The sequence below is a fragment of the Podarcis muralis genome, chromosome 5 (genome assembly GCF_964188315.1).
Source record: "Podarcis muralis chromosome 5, rPodMur119.hap1.1, whole genome shotgun sequence".
Taxonomy (NCBI): domain Eukaryota; kingdom Metazoa; phylum Chordata; class Lepidosauria; order Squamata; family Lacertidae; genus Podarcis; species Podarcis muralis.
The window spans coordinates 198,658-215,921 of NC_135659.1; the positions used below are offsets into that span (position 1 = coordinate 198,658).

General features: G+C 47.0%; 1 protein-coding gene and 1 long non-coding RNA gene across 2 annotated transcripts; both read left to right on the top strand.

Moving 5' to 3' along the window:
- The first annotated feature begins 1,949 nt into the window (after nt 1–1,949).
- Nucleotides 1,950–15,781, top strand: LOC144327724 (uncharacterized). Its single transcript, XR_013392797.1, has 2 exons — nt 1,950–2,958; nt 13,371–15,781. It is a non-coding gene; the product is annotated as an uncharacterized LOC144327724 (long non-coding RNA).
- On the top strand, nt 3,286–13,441 carry LOC114589983 (uncharacterized). Its single transcript, XM_077929534.1, has 5 exons — nt 3,286–3,304; nt 3,348–3,692; nt 10,275–10,366; nt 12,360–12,470; nt 12,855–13,441. The coding sequence occupies exons 1-4, from the start codon at nt 3,286–3,288 to the stop codon at nt 12,375–12,377; spliced, it is 474 nt and encodes a 157-aa protein (XP_077785660.1). The 3' UTR covers nt 12,378–12,470; nt 12,855–13,441.
- Nucleotides 15,782–17,264: the final 1,483 nt, after the last annotated feature.

A 17,264-nucleotide genomic window follows, 5' to 3' on the forward strand; every position in this document is an offset into this window, starting at 1 on the left:
AAATTGGTGTTTTAGGGGTTAGAATGCACATTCACCGAGAAATCGCAGACTGAAATGTTTGTTATCAGCCCCATTCATGCATAGGTGTTTCGTTTCCATCGCAATAGAAAGTGGACGAATCAGCTTTGATTTTTCTTTCTTTGCTCATTCACCCACAAATAGCAAAGTGTAATAAGTCTAAACTATGCAAAAGAGGTTGTTTTGCGTTCCAAGTACGTAGAAAGAAGAATTTTGGATTTCGCTTATTCCAAGTTGTGTTCTTTGGTGTTAATGCAACATTAACCTAGAAATCGCAAAAAGTATGTAATGAGACCAAAATAACAAAACACGGTCTTTTCGCTTCCATATGCGTAGAAAGACGAATAAGCCTTGATTGGGCTTATTTCAATTCGCATGGTTGTTTTTGGGTGTGCACCAGAGTAGCCCCCAACCAAAGCAAAAAGGAGTTTTGGGTTCCATCTACACAAAAAGAAGATCATAAAACTATGTGCTTCTTTCAAATTGGTGTTTTTGCGGTGTTTTTGCACATTCACCAAGAAATCGCACAGTGAAACGTTTGTTATCAGCCCAATTCATGCATAGCTGTTTTGCACTTACGCAATAGAAAGTGGACAAATCAGCTTTGATTTTTCTTAATTTATTCATTCACCCACAAATAGCAAAGCAAAGTGTAATGTCTAAACAAGGCAAAACAAAGTTATTTTGGATTCCAACTACATAGAAAGAATCTTGGATTTCGCTTATTTCAAGTTGTGTTCTTTGGTGTTAATGCAACATTAACCCAGAAATTCCAAAAAGTATGTAATGAGACCAAAATAACAAAGCACGGTCTTTTCGCTTCCATATGCGTAGAAAGACGAATAAGCTTTGATTGGGCTTATTTCAATTCGCATGGTGGTTTTTGGGTGTGCACCAGAGTAGCCCCCAACCAAAGCAAAAAGGAGTTTTGGGTTCCATCTACACAAAAAGAAGATGATAAAACTATGTGCTTATTTCAAATTGGTGTTTTTGCGGTGTTTCTGCACATTCACCAAGAATTCGCAGTGAAACCTTTGTTATCAGCCCAATTCATGCATCGGTGTTTTGGTTCCATCGCAATATAAAGTGGACAAATCAGCTTTGATTTTTCTTAATTTATTTATTCACCCACAAATAGCAAAGCAAAGTGTAATAAGTCTAAACAAGGCAAAACAGGTTATTTTGGATTCCAACTACATAGAAAGAAGAATCTTGGATTTCGCTTATTTCAAGTTGTGTTCTTTGGTGTTAATGCAACATTAACCCAGAAATCGCAAAAGGTATGTAATGAGACCAAAATAACAAAATACCGTCTCTTCACTTCCATATGCGTGGAAAGAAGACGAATAAGCTATGCTTGCGCTTATTTCAATTGGCATGGTGTTGTTTGGGTGTGCACCAGAATCGCCGCAAACAAAGCAAAAAGGAGTTTTGGGTTCCATCTACACAAAAAGATCATAAAACTATGTGCTTATTTCAAATTGGTGTTTTTGCAGTGTTTTTGCACATTCACCAAGAAATCGCAGTGAAACCTTTGTTATCAGCCCAATTCCTGCATAGCTGTTTTGGTTCTATCGCAATAGAAAGTGGACAAATCAGCTTTGATTTTTCTTTCTTTGTTCATTCACCCACAAATAGCAAAGCAAAGTGTAATAAGTCTAAACACGGCAAAACAGGTTATTTTGGATTCCAACTACATAGAAAGAAGAATCTTGGATTTCGCTTATTTCAAGTTGTGTTCTTTGGTGTGAATGCAACATTAACCCAGAAATCGCAAAAGGTATGTAATGAGACCAAAATAGCAAAACACCGTCTTTTCGCTTCCATATGCGTAGAAAGAAGACGAATAAGCTTTGATTTGGCTTATTTCAATTCGCATCGTGGTTTTTGGGTGTGCACCAGAATCGCCCCATAGCGAAAAGGAGTTTTGGGTTCCATGTACACAAAAAGATCATAAAACTATGTGCTTATTTCAAATTGGTGTTTTTGCACATTCACCAAGAATTCGCAGAGTGAAATGTTTGTTATCAGCCCATTTCATGCATCGGTGTTTTGGTTCCATCGCAATAGAAAGTGGACGAATCAGCTTTGATTTCTCTTTCTTTGTTCATTCACCCACAAATAGCAAAGCAAAGTGTAATAAGTCTAAACTAGGCAAAAGAGGTTGTTTTGCGTTCCAACTACATAGAAAGAAGAATCTTGGATTTCGCTTATTTCAAGTTGTGTTCTTTGGTGTGAAGGCAACATTAACCCAGAAATCGCAAAAAAGTATGTAATGAGACCAAAATAGCAAAACACCGTCTTTTCGCTTCCATATGCGTAGAAAGAAGACGAATAAGCTTTGATTTGGCTTATTTCAATTCGCATCGTGGTTTTTGGGTGTGCACCAGAATCGCCCCAAACAAAGCAAAAAGGAGTTTTGGGTTCCATGTACACAAAAAGATCATAAAACTATGTGCTTATTTCAAATTGGTGTTTTTGCACATTCACCAAGAATTCGCAGAGTGAAATGTTTGTTATCAGCCCATTTCATGCATCGGTGTTTTGGTTCCATCGCAATAGAAAGTGGATGAATCAGCTTTGATTTTTCTTTTCTTTGTTCATTCACCCACAAATAGCAGGTAGCTTGATTCTGGACTGTGTCACTTCCATGGGTAGGCATGACATCATATTTTTTGAATGCTCTAACAAAATACCTCCCTTCCTGTGTAAGCATATATGAGATGCGCAGAACTCTATGCGCGCGCAGAGTCGCTCTCTCCTGCAAGCGAGAAGGCCGGCCCCCACCTTCGCGCGTGTTGCTGTTGTGGTCGCGCGTGAGGCAGGGGCGGCAAGCTGCAGTTCCTCGCCCACGAGAGGCTCCGTTTGGCTTCCGCAGCCCACCCGCACCATCCCTCCGCAAAGGGGCACGAGAGGAAGGCCACTGGGGGAGAAAGGCAGGTGAGGGCGGGGCGGGGGGCAGGGCTGCACCCTGGGGAGAGCGGGGTCGAGAGAGAGCGGCTGGGAGAAAGAGAGAGGGCCAGCCTGGCTCGGCACGTCTCTGCTGGCCCAGCGTCGCAGCGCCTCTTCCCCCCTTTCCCCTCCCCTTCCTGTCCTCTTGCCTCTCCTCCGCTGGCACCTCCTTCCGGTACTCCTGCCCTCGCCCAACATGGCGGCAGCACAGCCTCTTCCGCCCAGTTCCCTCTCCTTCCTGTCCTCTTGCCTCTCCTGTGGCACCTCCTTCCGGTACACCTGCCCTCGCCCAGCATGGCGGCAGCACAGCCCAAAATGGCGGCACTAGAAGAAAGCCACTGGGGGAGAAAGGCAGGTGAGGGCGGGGCGGGGGGCAGGGCTGCACCCTGGGGAGAGCGGGGTCGAGAGAGAGCGGCTGGGAGAAAGAGAGAGGGCCAGCCTGGCTCGGCACGTCTCTGCTGGCCCAGCGTCGCAGCGCCTCTTCCCCCCTTTCCCCTCCCCTTCCTGTCCTCTTGCCTCTCCTCCGCTGGCACCTCCTTCCGGTACTCCTGCCCTCGCCCAACATGGCGGCAGCACAGCCTCTTCCGCCCAGTTCCCTCTCCTTCCTGTCCTCTTGCCTCTCCTGTGGCACCTCCTTCCGGTACACCTGCCCTCGCCCAGCATGGCGGCAGCACAGCCCAAAATGGCGGCACTAGAAGAAAGCCACTGGGGGAGAAAGGCAGGTGAGGGCGGGGCGGGGGGCAGGGCTGCACCCTGGGGAGAGCGGGGTCGAGAGAGAGCGGCTGGGAGAAAGAGAGAGGGCCAGCCTGGCTCGGCACGTCTCTGCTGGCCCAGCGTCGCAGCGCCTCTTCCGCCCTTTCCCCTCCCTTTCCGCTCGTCTCTCCTCCGGTTGGAACCTCCTTCCGGTATCCCTGCCCTCGCCCATTTCCCTCCCCTTCCTGTCCTCTTGCCTCTCCTCCGGCGGCCCCTCCTTCCGATACCCCTGCCCGCGCCCAACATGGTGACAGCGCAGCCTCTTCAGCCCTTCCGAGCTAGGAGTGCAGAAAAAGGTGAAACTGCCATGAAAAGGAGGAGTGAGTGTGTGAGTGAGCGAGAGAGAGAGAGAGAGACAGGGAGCATCCTAGAATGGTAGAGAGGGAATGGTAGAGATGGAAGGGAACCCAAGGGTCATCTAGTCCAACCCTCTGTAAAGAAGCTCAGAGCTACAATTCCCAGGTCTTCTTTGGGAATTCTATGGGAATTGAGAGTTTCTAAATTCATGAGCATTCATGAGCATCCACTCATGTTTTTACCTTTTATTGAAAGTGGCCACAAGTGACTTGGGAAACGCAGCCAGATGGGTGGAGTATAAATAATATAATTATATTGCTCCTGCTGCTGTTCTTCTCTTACTCAAACCCAACCCTATCCCAAACCTTAACCTTAATGCTCACCCTAACTCAAACCTAACCCTCACCCTAGCGCTCACTAATATTAACTTAAACCCAACCCTATCCCGAACCTTAACCCTAACCCAAACTTAAGCCTAAACCTAAACCTAAGCCTAATTTAACCCTAAACCTAACCTTAACCCTAATTCTAATTTAAACCTAACTCTTAACTTAACCCTAACCCTGATTGTAATCATTACCCTAACCCTGGCCCTAACCCTAACTCAAACCCAACCCTAACCCTAATGGTGCAAGAAGTATCTGTGGTTTAGGGGGTAAGGGGTGTCCTACGGTTTAGGAGTTAGGGTCAGGTTGGGGGTAGGGTTTAGGGTTACGGTATAAGGTTAGGGTGGACTGGGACAAGGATGGTGCTGTGGTCTAAACCACAGGGCCTAGGGCTTGCCAATCAGAAGGTCCGTGGTTCATATCCCCACGACAGGGTGAGCTCCCATTGCTCGGTCCCTGCTCCTGCCAACCTAGCAGATTGAAAGCACGTCAAGTGCAAGTAGATAAATAGGTACCACTCCGGCAGGAAGGTAAATGGCATTTCCATGTGCTGCTCTGGTTCGCCAGAAGCGGCTTTGTCATGCTGTCCACATGACTCGGAAGCTGTCTGCAGACAAACGCTGGCTCCCTCAGCCAGTAAAGCGAGATGAGTGCCGCAACCCCAGAGTCAGGGGCCAGGGCCACAGCAAGGTCCTCCTATATGCTCAATTTGCAAACTAAATCAGGAACTCTGCATCTGCAGTTTGTGAAGGGATGAAGAAAAGAAACCTGCACAGAACTATGCAGTTAAGGTCAACTGTTATCTGGCCCTCAGTTGACTATTGGTATGGGATAGAGCATCCCATTCCGGTCACTGAATGGGCAAAGTGCTTTGATGGGCATATGATGGGCTGCTTTGTGTGGAGGGAATTGGAGCTTAGATTTGTCATGGAACCCTTATCAGGGAAGGTGGATCTGTGCCTTGAACTGGTTTGATTGAGTTTGGGATTTGACCAAATTTGGTATGTAGCTCTACTGCATACTGCTAGCTATATCTATATATTTGCACTTTATTATTATAATAAATGGGACGCAGGTGGCGCTGTGGGTAAAAGCCTCAGAGCCTAGGGCTTGCCGATCGAAAGGTCGGCAGTTCGAATCCCTGCGGCGGGGTGCGCTCCCGTCGTTCGGTCCCAGCGCCTGCCAACCTAGCAGTTCGAAAGCACCCCCGGGTGCAAGTAGATAAATAGGGACCGCTTACCAGCGGGAAGGTAAACGGCGTTTCCGTGTGCGGCTCTGGCTCACCAGAGCAGCGATGTCACGCTGGCCACGTGACCCGGAAGTGTCTCCGGACAGCGCTGGCCCCCGGCCTCTTGAGTGAGATGGGCGCACAACCCTAGAGTCTGGCAAGACTGGCCCGTACGGGCAGGGGTACCTTTACCTTTTTTACTATTATAATAAAGTATTATTATACTTGGAACATTATCCTTTTTTAAAATGAAAACATATTTTTATTAAGTTTTACATAACAAATTTAAATTCAGACATTTAATAATCATTTAGGATTCCCTGAATCCTTCGACTCCCCTCCACCCTTCCATGGTTCCCATTATCAATCTCCCTCCCCAGCTGCTTCCCTTATTTTACCTCTTTTTTTAATATAAAAATAATCTTTCTACCATTTTTTTTGTACATTACAAGCATTTCTCAAATCCTGCTAAAGTTTTTAGTAGCTTATACAATATAATTTTTTCCTATTCTTTCTTAAATTTAGTCTCTTCCTGGTTTCTGATTTTCCCAGTCAATTTCCAATTTCGCCATATCAACCATTCATCTCTGCTCAGGACTTTATCTTCTTTGCAATAGTATCCACACTGCTGTCATCGCCTACATAAATAGTCATTTCTGCTCCTTTGGAATTTCTGCACCTAAAATACCTGGTGTTATGTATTGAAGTTCTCACCCTGGCCACCTGGAGTATCGTGTATAGTATATAGTATTCACACAGATCCACATCAGTTACTTTAGGCGGGAAACCCTGGGTTGTTGTTGCTACAATGTTGACAGCCGGCTGCCTATAAAAGCAGGCCGGCTGAGCTGTTTGCTATTCTGTTCTGTTCCAGCTTACAAATAAAGAGCTGCTTTGGAGAAATTGCTGTGTTGTCTGCTATGTCTACCCACTATTTAACACCTAATAAAAGACTCTGGATTTTTCGCAAACGTTACTTTAAACATTTTTTTCAATTTATTATAAATCATTTCTCAGAATGCTTTTGTCCACCACATTTCTTTCTCTTTGCATTTCCAACAAACATTTGAAGCAGTTCTAACCCTCCATAATTTTTCCCAAGATGAAAATTGGATATTATGCCCAATATCTTGTGCCAAATATATCATTACCGATTTAACTTTTTCATCTTTGGTATGCCACTTTAGCAACAATTTATACATTTTAGAAAGTAACCACATTATTTTCCATTAAAGATTTTTCAAACCTTGAAATTTCTTTACTGAATCCAATTTTCTTATCTATTTTAAACACATCATTTAATTGATATTGCAACCAGTCTGTTACTGTCTTATATCCTCAAAACTTTTTCAATTTCAATTGTTGCTCTACTTCCATAAGCAACTCTCTATAGGTTGCCCATTCATTTTTTGCATTAGTCTTTCTCAGGGATATCGCTTCCCTGGGGAAAGCCACCATGATGTCTTCTGCTCCAACAAGTTTTTATATTTTCCCCATAAATTGCTTTTTTTACCAAATGTTTCAAAAACCATTTATGCACTTTGGTCTTCTCATACCTTAGATGTGCATCTATCTGCTATCATGACCCTCATAGTCTAGAATATCTGTATTTTTAAAAAGTTATCCATTCCTATAGCCAGTAGGGACATGACACCTCATAATATAATTTCAAATTCGGCAGAGAGAAGCCACCTCTTTCTTTACTATCTGTTAATAGTTTGTATTTAATCTTTGGTTTCTTCCCCTGCCAGATGAATTTAGATACATCTTTTTGCCATTGTTTGAAGCTCCACTGACCACAGGTATTGTTTGAAATAAAAATAACATTCTTGGCAATACTGTTGTCAGGGCTGCCCCAGGTCCCAGCTCACAAGAGACCAACGCCAAGTCCAGTTTATATACAAAGATGTTTATTGCAGTGTATTGTACGCTCCACAGCCGAGGCGCGCAGCCCCACGTCTGTTATGCTTGGACCGCTGAAGTCCCCTCTGAGTCAGTCCCTCCTCTGCACCAGTTTAAGAGGCTTGTGCTGCTCCACCTCTTCCTTTCTTTCCTTTTCCGCAGGGTCTTCCTGCCCCCTGGGGTTTCGCCCCTCCTGGATTCCCCTGACGCGGAATCCCCAGACAGCTCTTCCCCCCTCCTGCGTGCTTTGGGACCTGGCTCCTCCTCCGGGCTCCCTGTTCTTCCGCGCGCCTCCACATTTGAACTTGGCGCGCGTTCGCAACCTCTAACCTTCCTCTTGACAGTTACACTACTCCCTGCACTACTCCCCTCCCTTTCCGGGACGATGTCTTGCTCCGATCTCCCCTCCCTCTCTGCTTTCGGACCTGCTTCCCCTGTCACTCTGGAATCTCCACCCCCTTCACTGCGCTCTGGCGGAGAAGCCGGTCCCGACTCCCAGCTCCCACTTTGGGTTCCCCCGCTGGTCCCCTGCTCCTGACGAGTCCCCCCTGTGACTCCCCTTGGCCTGACCACAGGCGCCCCCTTCTGGGAATCCTCCGATTCACTTGAAAGACTCATGGAATCCCTCAAGTCATTGTCATCCTCTTCCTCGCTGTCCTGGGATTCTTCCCCCTCGCTCTCCGTCTCCTCCCTCACCTGTGCCTCTGTCCCTGAACCCCTGACAACTGTACATTCATTTTCATAACTGAAATTCTTCCCCAAAGTGATAAATTCATCCTTCCCCAGACATCCGTAATTTCTTTATCTCTTTCCACGTTGTTACATACCTATTCTTAAAAATATTTATATTCTTGACTGTTAGCCATGCCTTCCCCTTTCCCCTCAATTATCAATTGTGTTGCTACTTGTAGCTCATTTTTATTTTGTTCTGTCATATTTTTCACCAGTAGGTTTGTTTTATTTTTATTTAACTTGAATCCTGCCACCTGTCCGACCTCAGATATTGTGTATATTTGGTATACTCGCCAACAGGTTTCCTACAAGGTCATCTGCAAATGATCTCCTTTTATTTGCTGTGCACCCATCTGTTATACCTTTTATTTCTTCATCAGATCTTTTGTTCCTTGCCAGGGTCTCTAATACAAATATACAATAAACAATAAAATAAACAGTAACTAAAATAAACAATAACAGTGACAGGGGTCAACCCTATCTTGTCCCTTTTGTAATTTTACATTATCCTGTGCCTCATTACATCAATACATCAAGCCCAAATAGGCTCACCACCCAAGCGGGGTGGGGGCGGGAAGTCAATCCTGGCTTTCAGAATGTAGTGATCAGACCATGGCACTTCCACAAGTGAGGACATGATCCTCACCAAAAATCATACTATACCCGCACCAAAAATCAAATCCAGCATGTGGTGAGAGCCCTAATATTGCCATGGAAGACACCAGGTCCAGAGCCTGTGAGGAGGGGGTGGCATCAGCATGGACATTGAAGTCCCCCAAAACCTCCAAGACCCAGCCTGCCACCACATCCAACAGGCCTGACAGGGTGGCTACTGGTGGTTGGTACACCAGCCAGACAGCCAAGCTCTCCTTTGTGCCCCACACTAGGCCAGCACATTCAATGCTGGAGATTGATGGTGATGGCAGAGCCCTGAAAGAGCAATCCTTCTGGATTAACAACGCTAACCCTCCCCCCCGACCCACAGTCCCCGATTGGTGGAGGATGGAGAAACCTGGTGGTGACATCTCATAAAAGGTGAATACTTCGCCTTCGTGCACCCAGGTCTCTGTCACACAAGCCAGGTCAACCCCCAGCGAGATAAGTCTCGCAAGGTGGCAGTTTTATTGCCTATGGACCTGGCATTGCACAGCACCAATGACGGAGGTGGATAATCCCTGCTCATGTCCCTTGGGATGGGGCGTAGCTTGGAAGGGGTTCGAGCATCATCGCATCTCAAAATCCTTCATAGATAATATTTACCCCCACTGCCGTACCTCCCTTGCCCTTTGACGGTGGCAATCCCAGACCCCACGCTAGCCTCCCCTGTAGAGGAATGATAACATAACATCCCTGGGCCAAGTCTCCCAAATTGAAAAGGTATGATATTGAGATGAAAAATCAGCAGGACAAACATCCCCAATAGGTAAAACCCATCCAGCCACACCCCAGGTAGCGAGGGGAGCCCCACACTGGTCCACTAACTGTCAATCCCTCTCTCCCTCATAAGGTAGCCAGGCTATTAACTCTTTCTGTGCCTTTGGGAGTATTAAAGAGGCATGTGCTGTAAAATGGAGGTCACTAGCCAGCAGAGAGCCGCTTCATGTTCAGAGACTCCGTCCGTCCTATCTCACCCTTTGGGTGAGTCATTCTTGTAAGTTTTAGGAGTATTAGGCAAAGGCCCGAGTATAGCCTGGGTGCTTGGTTTCAGCAATCTATCTGCGACATGAAGTTCTTTAGAAGTTGTTGCCATGAGAGTGTCAGAGTTGCCAGGTTCATCTTCTCCATCGCTATCGCTTGGGGAAAGATCAGGGAATTGCATAGTCGTCTTTCCTCGAGATGAAGGGCTATTGGGCATATAGTGTTCCGAGCTATAATGTCCTTATGTTTTGAATTGAGATTTTATGCTCAATTGAGATTTTATGCTCTTTATGCTCAATAATCTCCTCTTCAGTTCTTCTAATTCTTCTAATTCCAAACTCACGGGTTTATCTTCCTCCTTCGTGCAGGTATTGTTTCTTATTGGCGTTTGCTTTGGTTCTCTGCCGGGGACTGGCTGCCTCACTGTCTCATCCTTGAAAACCCTTATCAGGTAAAGAAGGTGAGACCGCCATAAAATGTTTTTCATCTCCATAAGTCGAGATGGAAGAGCTGGCAATCTAAAAGTCATAAATAGGTGTGTGATGTTTCTTATGCTGGGCAGGAAATGGAAATTTTTTAGATCTACTTTTTGGTAATGGCAGGTCACAAGCTGAGATAAGGACGTCATAATTAACCTGCGATTCATCCACTTGTACTCATTTTGATGAATCTCAAGCATTATCTGGTTCACTTGGAGGACCTGGCAAGGCTTTATTTCATCCATGACTTGTACTGATAGTTCGCTGGCATAGTTGTGTCTAATCCTCCTTTTAGCCCTTTGGGCATTTATAGAGGGAGGGCAATTATCCAAGTATTCCTCTATATTTCATTCAGTCTTTGAAGAACTAATTAGACCATAGTTTCTGCTGACATCATATAAATCTCTTGGTAAGGGTATATATCTGGAATCTGCTGGAAACAAGTTCCTCTATTTGTCTTGTTCTAAAGACATGGGTGGGTCAGCATTTGGGATGGGGGGGATCCCTCCTACTCCTGTTTTCTGGGTGAAATCATCTCCTTCCCTCCTTGAAAGGGGGGAGGGGTCGGATCATCTCCTTCCTTCTTAGAGTGGGGGAGGGTTCCCCCAGCAACATTACTCACAATTTGCTCTGTTTCCGAGCTAGGAATGAAGGTGTTGGCTTTCTGCCGCTTCTCTGCGTTGGAGGAATTGTGAGTCCCAATTACCGTATTTTTTGCTCTATAAGACTCACTTTTTCCCACCTAAAAAGTAAGGGGAAATGTGTGTGCGTCTTATGGAGCGAATGCAGGCTGCGCAGCTATCCCAGAAGCCAGAACAGCAAGAGGGATTGCTTCTTTCACGCACAGCGATCCCTCCTGCTGTTCTGGCTTCTGAGATTCAGAATATTTTTTTTCTTGTTTTCCTCCTCCAAAAACTTGTGGTCTGGTGCGTCTTACAGAGTGAAAAATATGATATGCTGTTTTGGCTCTTAATGCCTCGTTTTTTCCTTCTAGCAGGCATAATTAGCAGCGGGGTGAGCTCCCGTTGCTCGGTCCCTGCTCCTGCCAACCTAGCAGTTTGAAAGCATGTCAAAGTGCAAGTAAGATAAATAGGTACTGCTCCAGCGGGAAGGTAAATGGTGTTTCAGTGCGCTGCTCTAGTTTGCCAAATGTGGCTTAGTCATGCTGGCCACATGACCCGGAAGCTGTACGCCGGCTCCCTCGGCCAATAAAGCGAGAGGAGTGCGCAATCTCAGAGTCGGCCATGACTGGACCTTATGTTCAATGGATGAAAGCTGTGTGTTAGTTGCAAAGACTGCAGTCTACCTTCTTTAGTGTTCCTTCTTACGCTAAATCGAATTGAGCCATAAAACAGTAGATAATAAAACATTAAAACAGTAGATAATAAAACATTAAAACAATAAACCATTAGGCTAAAAGCAAAGAAAACAAAATGACAACTAAAAATATAAACATAGGGCCAGAAGATGGCTAAAACCTAATTAAAAGCTTAATTGAAGGCAGGAGGTTCTGGCTAGGCTGCTACCTCCGTCGCCATTTTGGCTCACAAATGTTTGTTTGCTGCTGCTGCTGCTGTTTTTATTGTTGATGTTGCTGCTGTGCACGTGTCCTAGGGGTCCTAGGAGGCCATTTTGGATGAAGGCAGAGTGACCGGAAAGAGGCGCCACCAGAGGAGAGGCAAATGAAGACATGCCACCACCGCCATATTGGTTGAGGGCAGTTGGGCCTAGCCTGGCCATTTTGTGGCACTGGTCTCCCTTGTGAGGTGGGCGCCTCATCTCTTGAGGGGTCCCAGGAGACGTTAGGGGTCCCTGTGGAGAAGGAAGGGTGGAGCCCCCCCATCCCCTCAGGGAGGAGTTCCAACAGTGCCTTAGGGGCCTTGGCCTTTCTCTGGTTTGTTGTTGCTGCTGCTGCTGCTGTTATCATTATCCTCAGTATTATCCTTATTCTCCTCCTCCTTCTCTTCCTTGCAGCATTTCCCTGAGCGCTAAGCTCCTTCAGGAGCTGCCCAGGTAGACTGCCACTGGCACGGGAGGCTCCACCCGAGAGAAGAAGCGCCTAGGAGGCCAGGGTAGCCCCACAAGGTAGGCTTCTGTCCCCCTGGGCGCCTTTTGGGGTACAGGGGCCTCCGCCCTGCCAACCTTTGGCCCCCCTCACCCTGCCGGCTTGCAGATAAGGTGGGGGCGAAGGCCTGCTGGGTGCTGCTGTGAGGACGGCGCGCCTGAGGGGTGCCCTGCTGGGCTGGGGTGAGGGAGGGGGGGCTGTGAATCCCATCCCTCTCTCTATGCTTTTTATTTCTCTCTCTTCCCTCTTTCATTTCCCAAAGAAGTCCTGGGAATTATAGCTCTGAGCTTCCTTTCAGTGGGTTGGACTAGATGCCTCTTGATGCCCCTTCCATGTCTCCCATGCTCCCTATCTCTCTCACTGTTACTCTCCTTTTAATGGCACTTCCCCCTTTTTTTTCCTAGCTGGGCCTCCATTTCTTAGCTGGGCCGCCTCCAGGAAGCCAAGTGCTGGCGCCTGCAACTTTGCCTGCGACTGCTGGGATTGCTCTGACAAGATCCATTGACACTAGTTTTGGCGTCACCAAAGGAATCAGGGAGATGTGCTTCAATTCCCCTCGCAGATAGTATTTAACCCATCACGGCATCTCTCAAAGCACCCTGGGAACTGTAGTTTCCTATGGGGGGAGAGAATATTCTGCACAACCTTTCCCAAGGGAACTCTGGGAGTTATAACTCTGAGAGGGTCTCTTTGGGAAACAGAACAAACTACAGTTCCCACGATGTTCCCCAAAGCACCATGGGAACTATTGCTTGCTCTGGGTGTTGAGGGTTGCGAATCCCTTGACAGATCTAGTTCCCAAGCCCATTTCTTTTTCTAGGGAACTCTGGGAACTGTAGCTCATGGGAGGAACATCACTTGGTGTCCTGAATTCTGGGAACTGTAGCTTGCTCAGGGCGCCTGATTCCTTCTCCTTCTAGGCTACCGGAATGGGCTGGAACCGCCAAGTGTCACCTTGGCCTGCGACTTTGAAGGCACCGCCTGCAGCTGGGAGGACGTCAGCATGTCTGGGTACTGGTGGTGCCCAGGGTGGGGCAGAGGCTGGGTGTGCGGCCCCGACTCCCCCTTCAACCACATTCTGGGCACCGACCAGGGTAAACTTGCTTCATTTGAAAGGCAGAGAAGCATTGCTTAGCAGTTAGAGCACCCCTTTGACCTGGCACCCCCCAACCAGGCTGGTACATGAGCACCTCGGAGCAGCGAACCAAGCCGCCTGACTCCGCTCCCTGACCATGAGTGACGCAGCCACAGCCTGTGAACTCCGCACCTGGTACAGTATGGCTGAGAAAGGTAAGCTTGGGGCACTGGTCGGAAAACCAACAGGAGCAGAGCCATGTACTTGGCCTTTTTCCCTGTGTGGAGGAAATGCCACCAGGCACAGTTGTCGTAATTCCGTACATTTCTAAGCTGCAGGACATATCGTGGTGCTATCATATAATTATTATTTATTGATTTCCAGACCACTGACCCGCCTGGTAGGGCCAGCATAATGAAATACCATTCTTATCATGAAATTTACTGATGCCCTGCTTCCCGTCCCCCTTTGGGATTCCTGGCAGCTGACTGATAAAAATGAGAGCAGTTGAGATGAGATGTCATTCTGCAATTCTCGCAGGGGTCAGGCTAGATGACCCCCGGGTCCCATCTCCTCTGTTTATATAACTATGGTTCCCACCTGCAGGGGCCAGGCTAGATGACGCCTGGTTCCTCACCCCTCCGCCCTTCCTGTGCAGGACTCAACGGAAGCTTCCCTGTGGAGCTGAGCCACGGCAACCACATTGTCCCCTGTGGCGAAGCCCTGCCTCATCCTCAGGCACCTGGCGCCCCCTGCTGGCCTACACCGGAAGAGTCCACAGTGCTTTCCAGTTAGGTCTTGGGCTCCTCGCCCTCCCCGGCCGGCTCCTTATCTGGAGCATGTCAAGAGCGCAGGTGACCTTCTCCTCGGTGGCGAGTGTGGCACTGGACAACGTGTAGTTCATGAACTGTGGCCCCCAAAGTAAAGCTTTATTTTCCGCCTCCCCAAAACCTGACCAACCAGATAGATTGCTTGGAGGCAACTCATTAACCGTCCCAACATTTCCAAGTCCCTGGAGCTGCACCCCAGGCAAGCCGTGCCTGCCAAGCAGCTGCGTGGCCCCTGCCCGCACCGAGGACTGTGGCGACAGTGGAGATGAACGGGGTTGCGGTGACCGGTCAAGGGGGCATTCGAGGCCAGGGGAACATTGGCACCACCGGAAGGGAGGGGGTTACCAGGAAACCTCCCAACCAGGCCAAAGCATTTGAGGAGGGTGCAAAGTATGCTGGCTGAAATGGGGCTTACCCTGGGGAAAATCCTGAGCGGAAGTTGCAAGTTGGTGGCCACCACTGCCTCTTGTGGCAGGGAGTTCCATAATGTGCGCTTTGTAAAGAAGTACTTCCTTTCTTTGATGTGTCCTGAATCTTCCAGCGTCCAGCTCCATGAGTTCTACCATTATGAGAGGGAGAAAAACTTTCCTCCATCCACATTCTCCAGGCCATGTCTCATTGGCCTGGAGAAATCACATCTTTGCACAATTTAATGCACAATCAGTCAAAGAACAAATAGGAAATAGGAACAAATAGGAAAACTCCCCTGCGTTTGCTAAATAACCACATCCCTCATTTGTGTTGCTGGGATAAATTTATTTAACACTCTGACGAGCTCACCTGCCAAAACACAGGAGAATATCAACAATCCAGGACAGAAAATTTTACCCATAGTGTTTTGTTTTTCCAGAATCAGCTAAAACAGAAGGGAGAGGTCACCCGTTAACCTGTAAGGGAGCAAATATTCCTTTGAGAAGTTTCTCCCGAAATGGAAGGCACATGAGACTCTGTAATTCTCTTCTTTGGGAGGTGGGTGTCGTGCCTTGGGGCAGCTGGATGCGAAGGAGGCACGTCCCAGGCCTTTGAACTGTAACAAGGACAACCTGGGAGGATCTCTCACCTACTGTGCCTGCACCTCCTCACTCTCTCGATCGCTCTGCTCCCAGCCGAGAACAAAGACCAACCTCTCTTGTGGGGTTAATGTTACATATGGTGTTCCCATTATGTAGGGACTGGTGATTCGCTTCATCATTAGGGTCCAGACTGAGGTTCCCATGGTGGCACGTGGACTCCATGGCACCCTCTTAGCACTCATCAAGGCCCCCTCTTAAAAAAGTTTCCCCAAAATCTGTTAGTTTTGACAGTGCTACAAGACCATTTGTTTTGGCAGTTGAGGGATTATTTATTTATTTATTTATATTGCCCTTTATTTTACATCACTGTAAATTATTAAATAATAAAAAATAGTGTTTGTTATTTAAATCAATCCATATAGCTCATTAATCTCTTAATCTCAGGGCCATCCTTTGAGCCCCATGTTCCCAGAGTTCCCTGGCAAGAAGGGAACCCTACCCCTAACAAAATCCTAACCCTAACCCAGGGGTTGGCAAGGCCATGGGCCAGATCACTCCCACAGAAATCGCATCTGTGTGTGTCTGCGGCTCTGGAAATTGCTTCTGCGCATGCCCAGACGCCGAAAATCCATCTCAAAGACCTGGGTTTGAGGGGCAAAAAGATTCTTCCCTTGCAGAGGGTTGGACTACAAAAAGACCTTTGCTTTCCTGCTCTCTCCCAAACTGGGAAACTCCCAATGGAAAGTGCTCTGACCTTTCTCTTTTTCTTCATAGGGGTTTTCACACCGTACAGTATCTGCTCTCTGACCGGGCTTGGTTTAAAAGCCTCCAAGTATTCCTTGGATCGAGCAGTGCTAATATTTGCTCTGCTAATCTTTCCACCAAACTGGCCAGCTTCTGGATTAAACACTGGATGAAATGCAGATTACGTTCTGTATTTAAAACAAATGTCAAATCAATAAAAAATTTTCAGGAGAAATGCTAAAAATATAATTGAGAAGAGACAATTTAAGGAAAATTCACCAGAAAGTATTCCTCTTTGTTGCGGTTAGTGGCTGTGGACATGGCATAACATTACAGCACATGACTCCACCCCCCAAGAATCATGGGAACTGTAGTTTGCCCCTAAACTATAAGTCTCAGCACAACACATGACTGGCTTATCATAGAGACCACTGCATGCAAAAACTTGTGGTGCTAGAAGATCTTGCGCCTTATATTTACCCTGGGATCCCAACCACCGCTGCCCAGGACACCAGAGTCAACTCTACGGCTGCAAATATAACGTTTGAAGTGTTTAAGGTGCATTATACAAATGTGACACTAGATGGCAATTGTGAGGTTATGGCAAATTCAATATATTCTTCAAAACACCTTTTTTTTAAAAAGTGTTTTCATTTTTTAGATTCCACCACTCACACAGGTTCAACGGAGTTGCTGTCCATCTGAAGATCATAAGGCCTTTTGTGCCTATATCAATCCCTCAGTTGGTAAAATCAAAGAAGTACAAAATACACTCTCTCTCTCTCTCTCTCTATATATATATATATATAAATGTTGGAAACAAGCCTCCTTCTTCGGGAGAAGCTGGCAACTCTCCCAGGCTCCCGGCTTGGTATCCGGTGACCTCCCTGGCTGCAATCCCCGCAGGATCCAGGCTAGGTCTCAATAGGCGACACTTCCCAGCGTGGGAAATGCACACCCCCTCCCTCCTGCTTCCCTGGCAGGGAAAAGAGATAGTCAGAAACGTCTGTTTACATCCTTTATTTCTGACTTTGCAGCACTACAGGGTCCCCATCAGGGGGAAAGGCAGGGTACAAATAAATGTATAATAATTATAATAATAATTTCAAACTGGGCATTTTTTGTTTTCAATATACAATGCTGGCAAGAGAG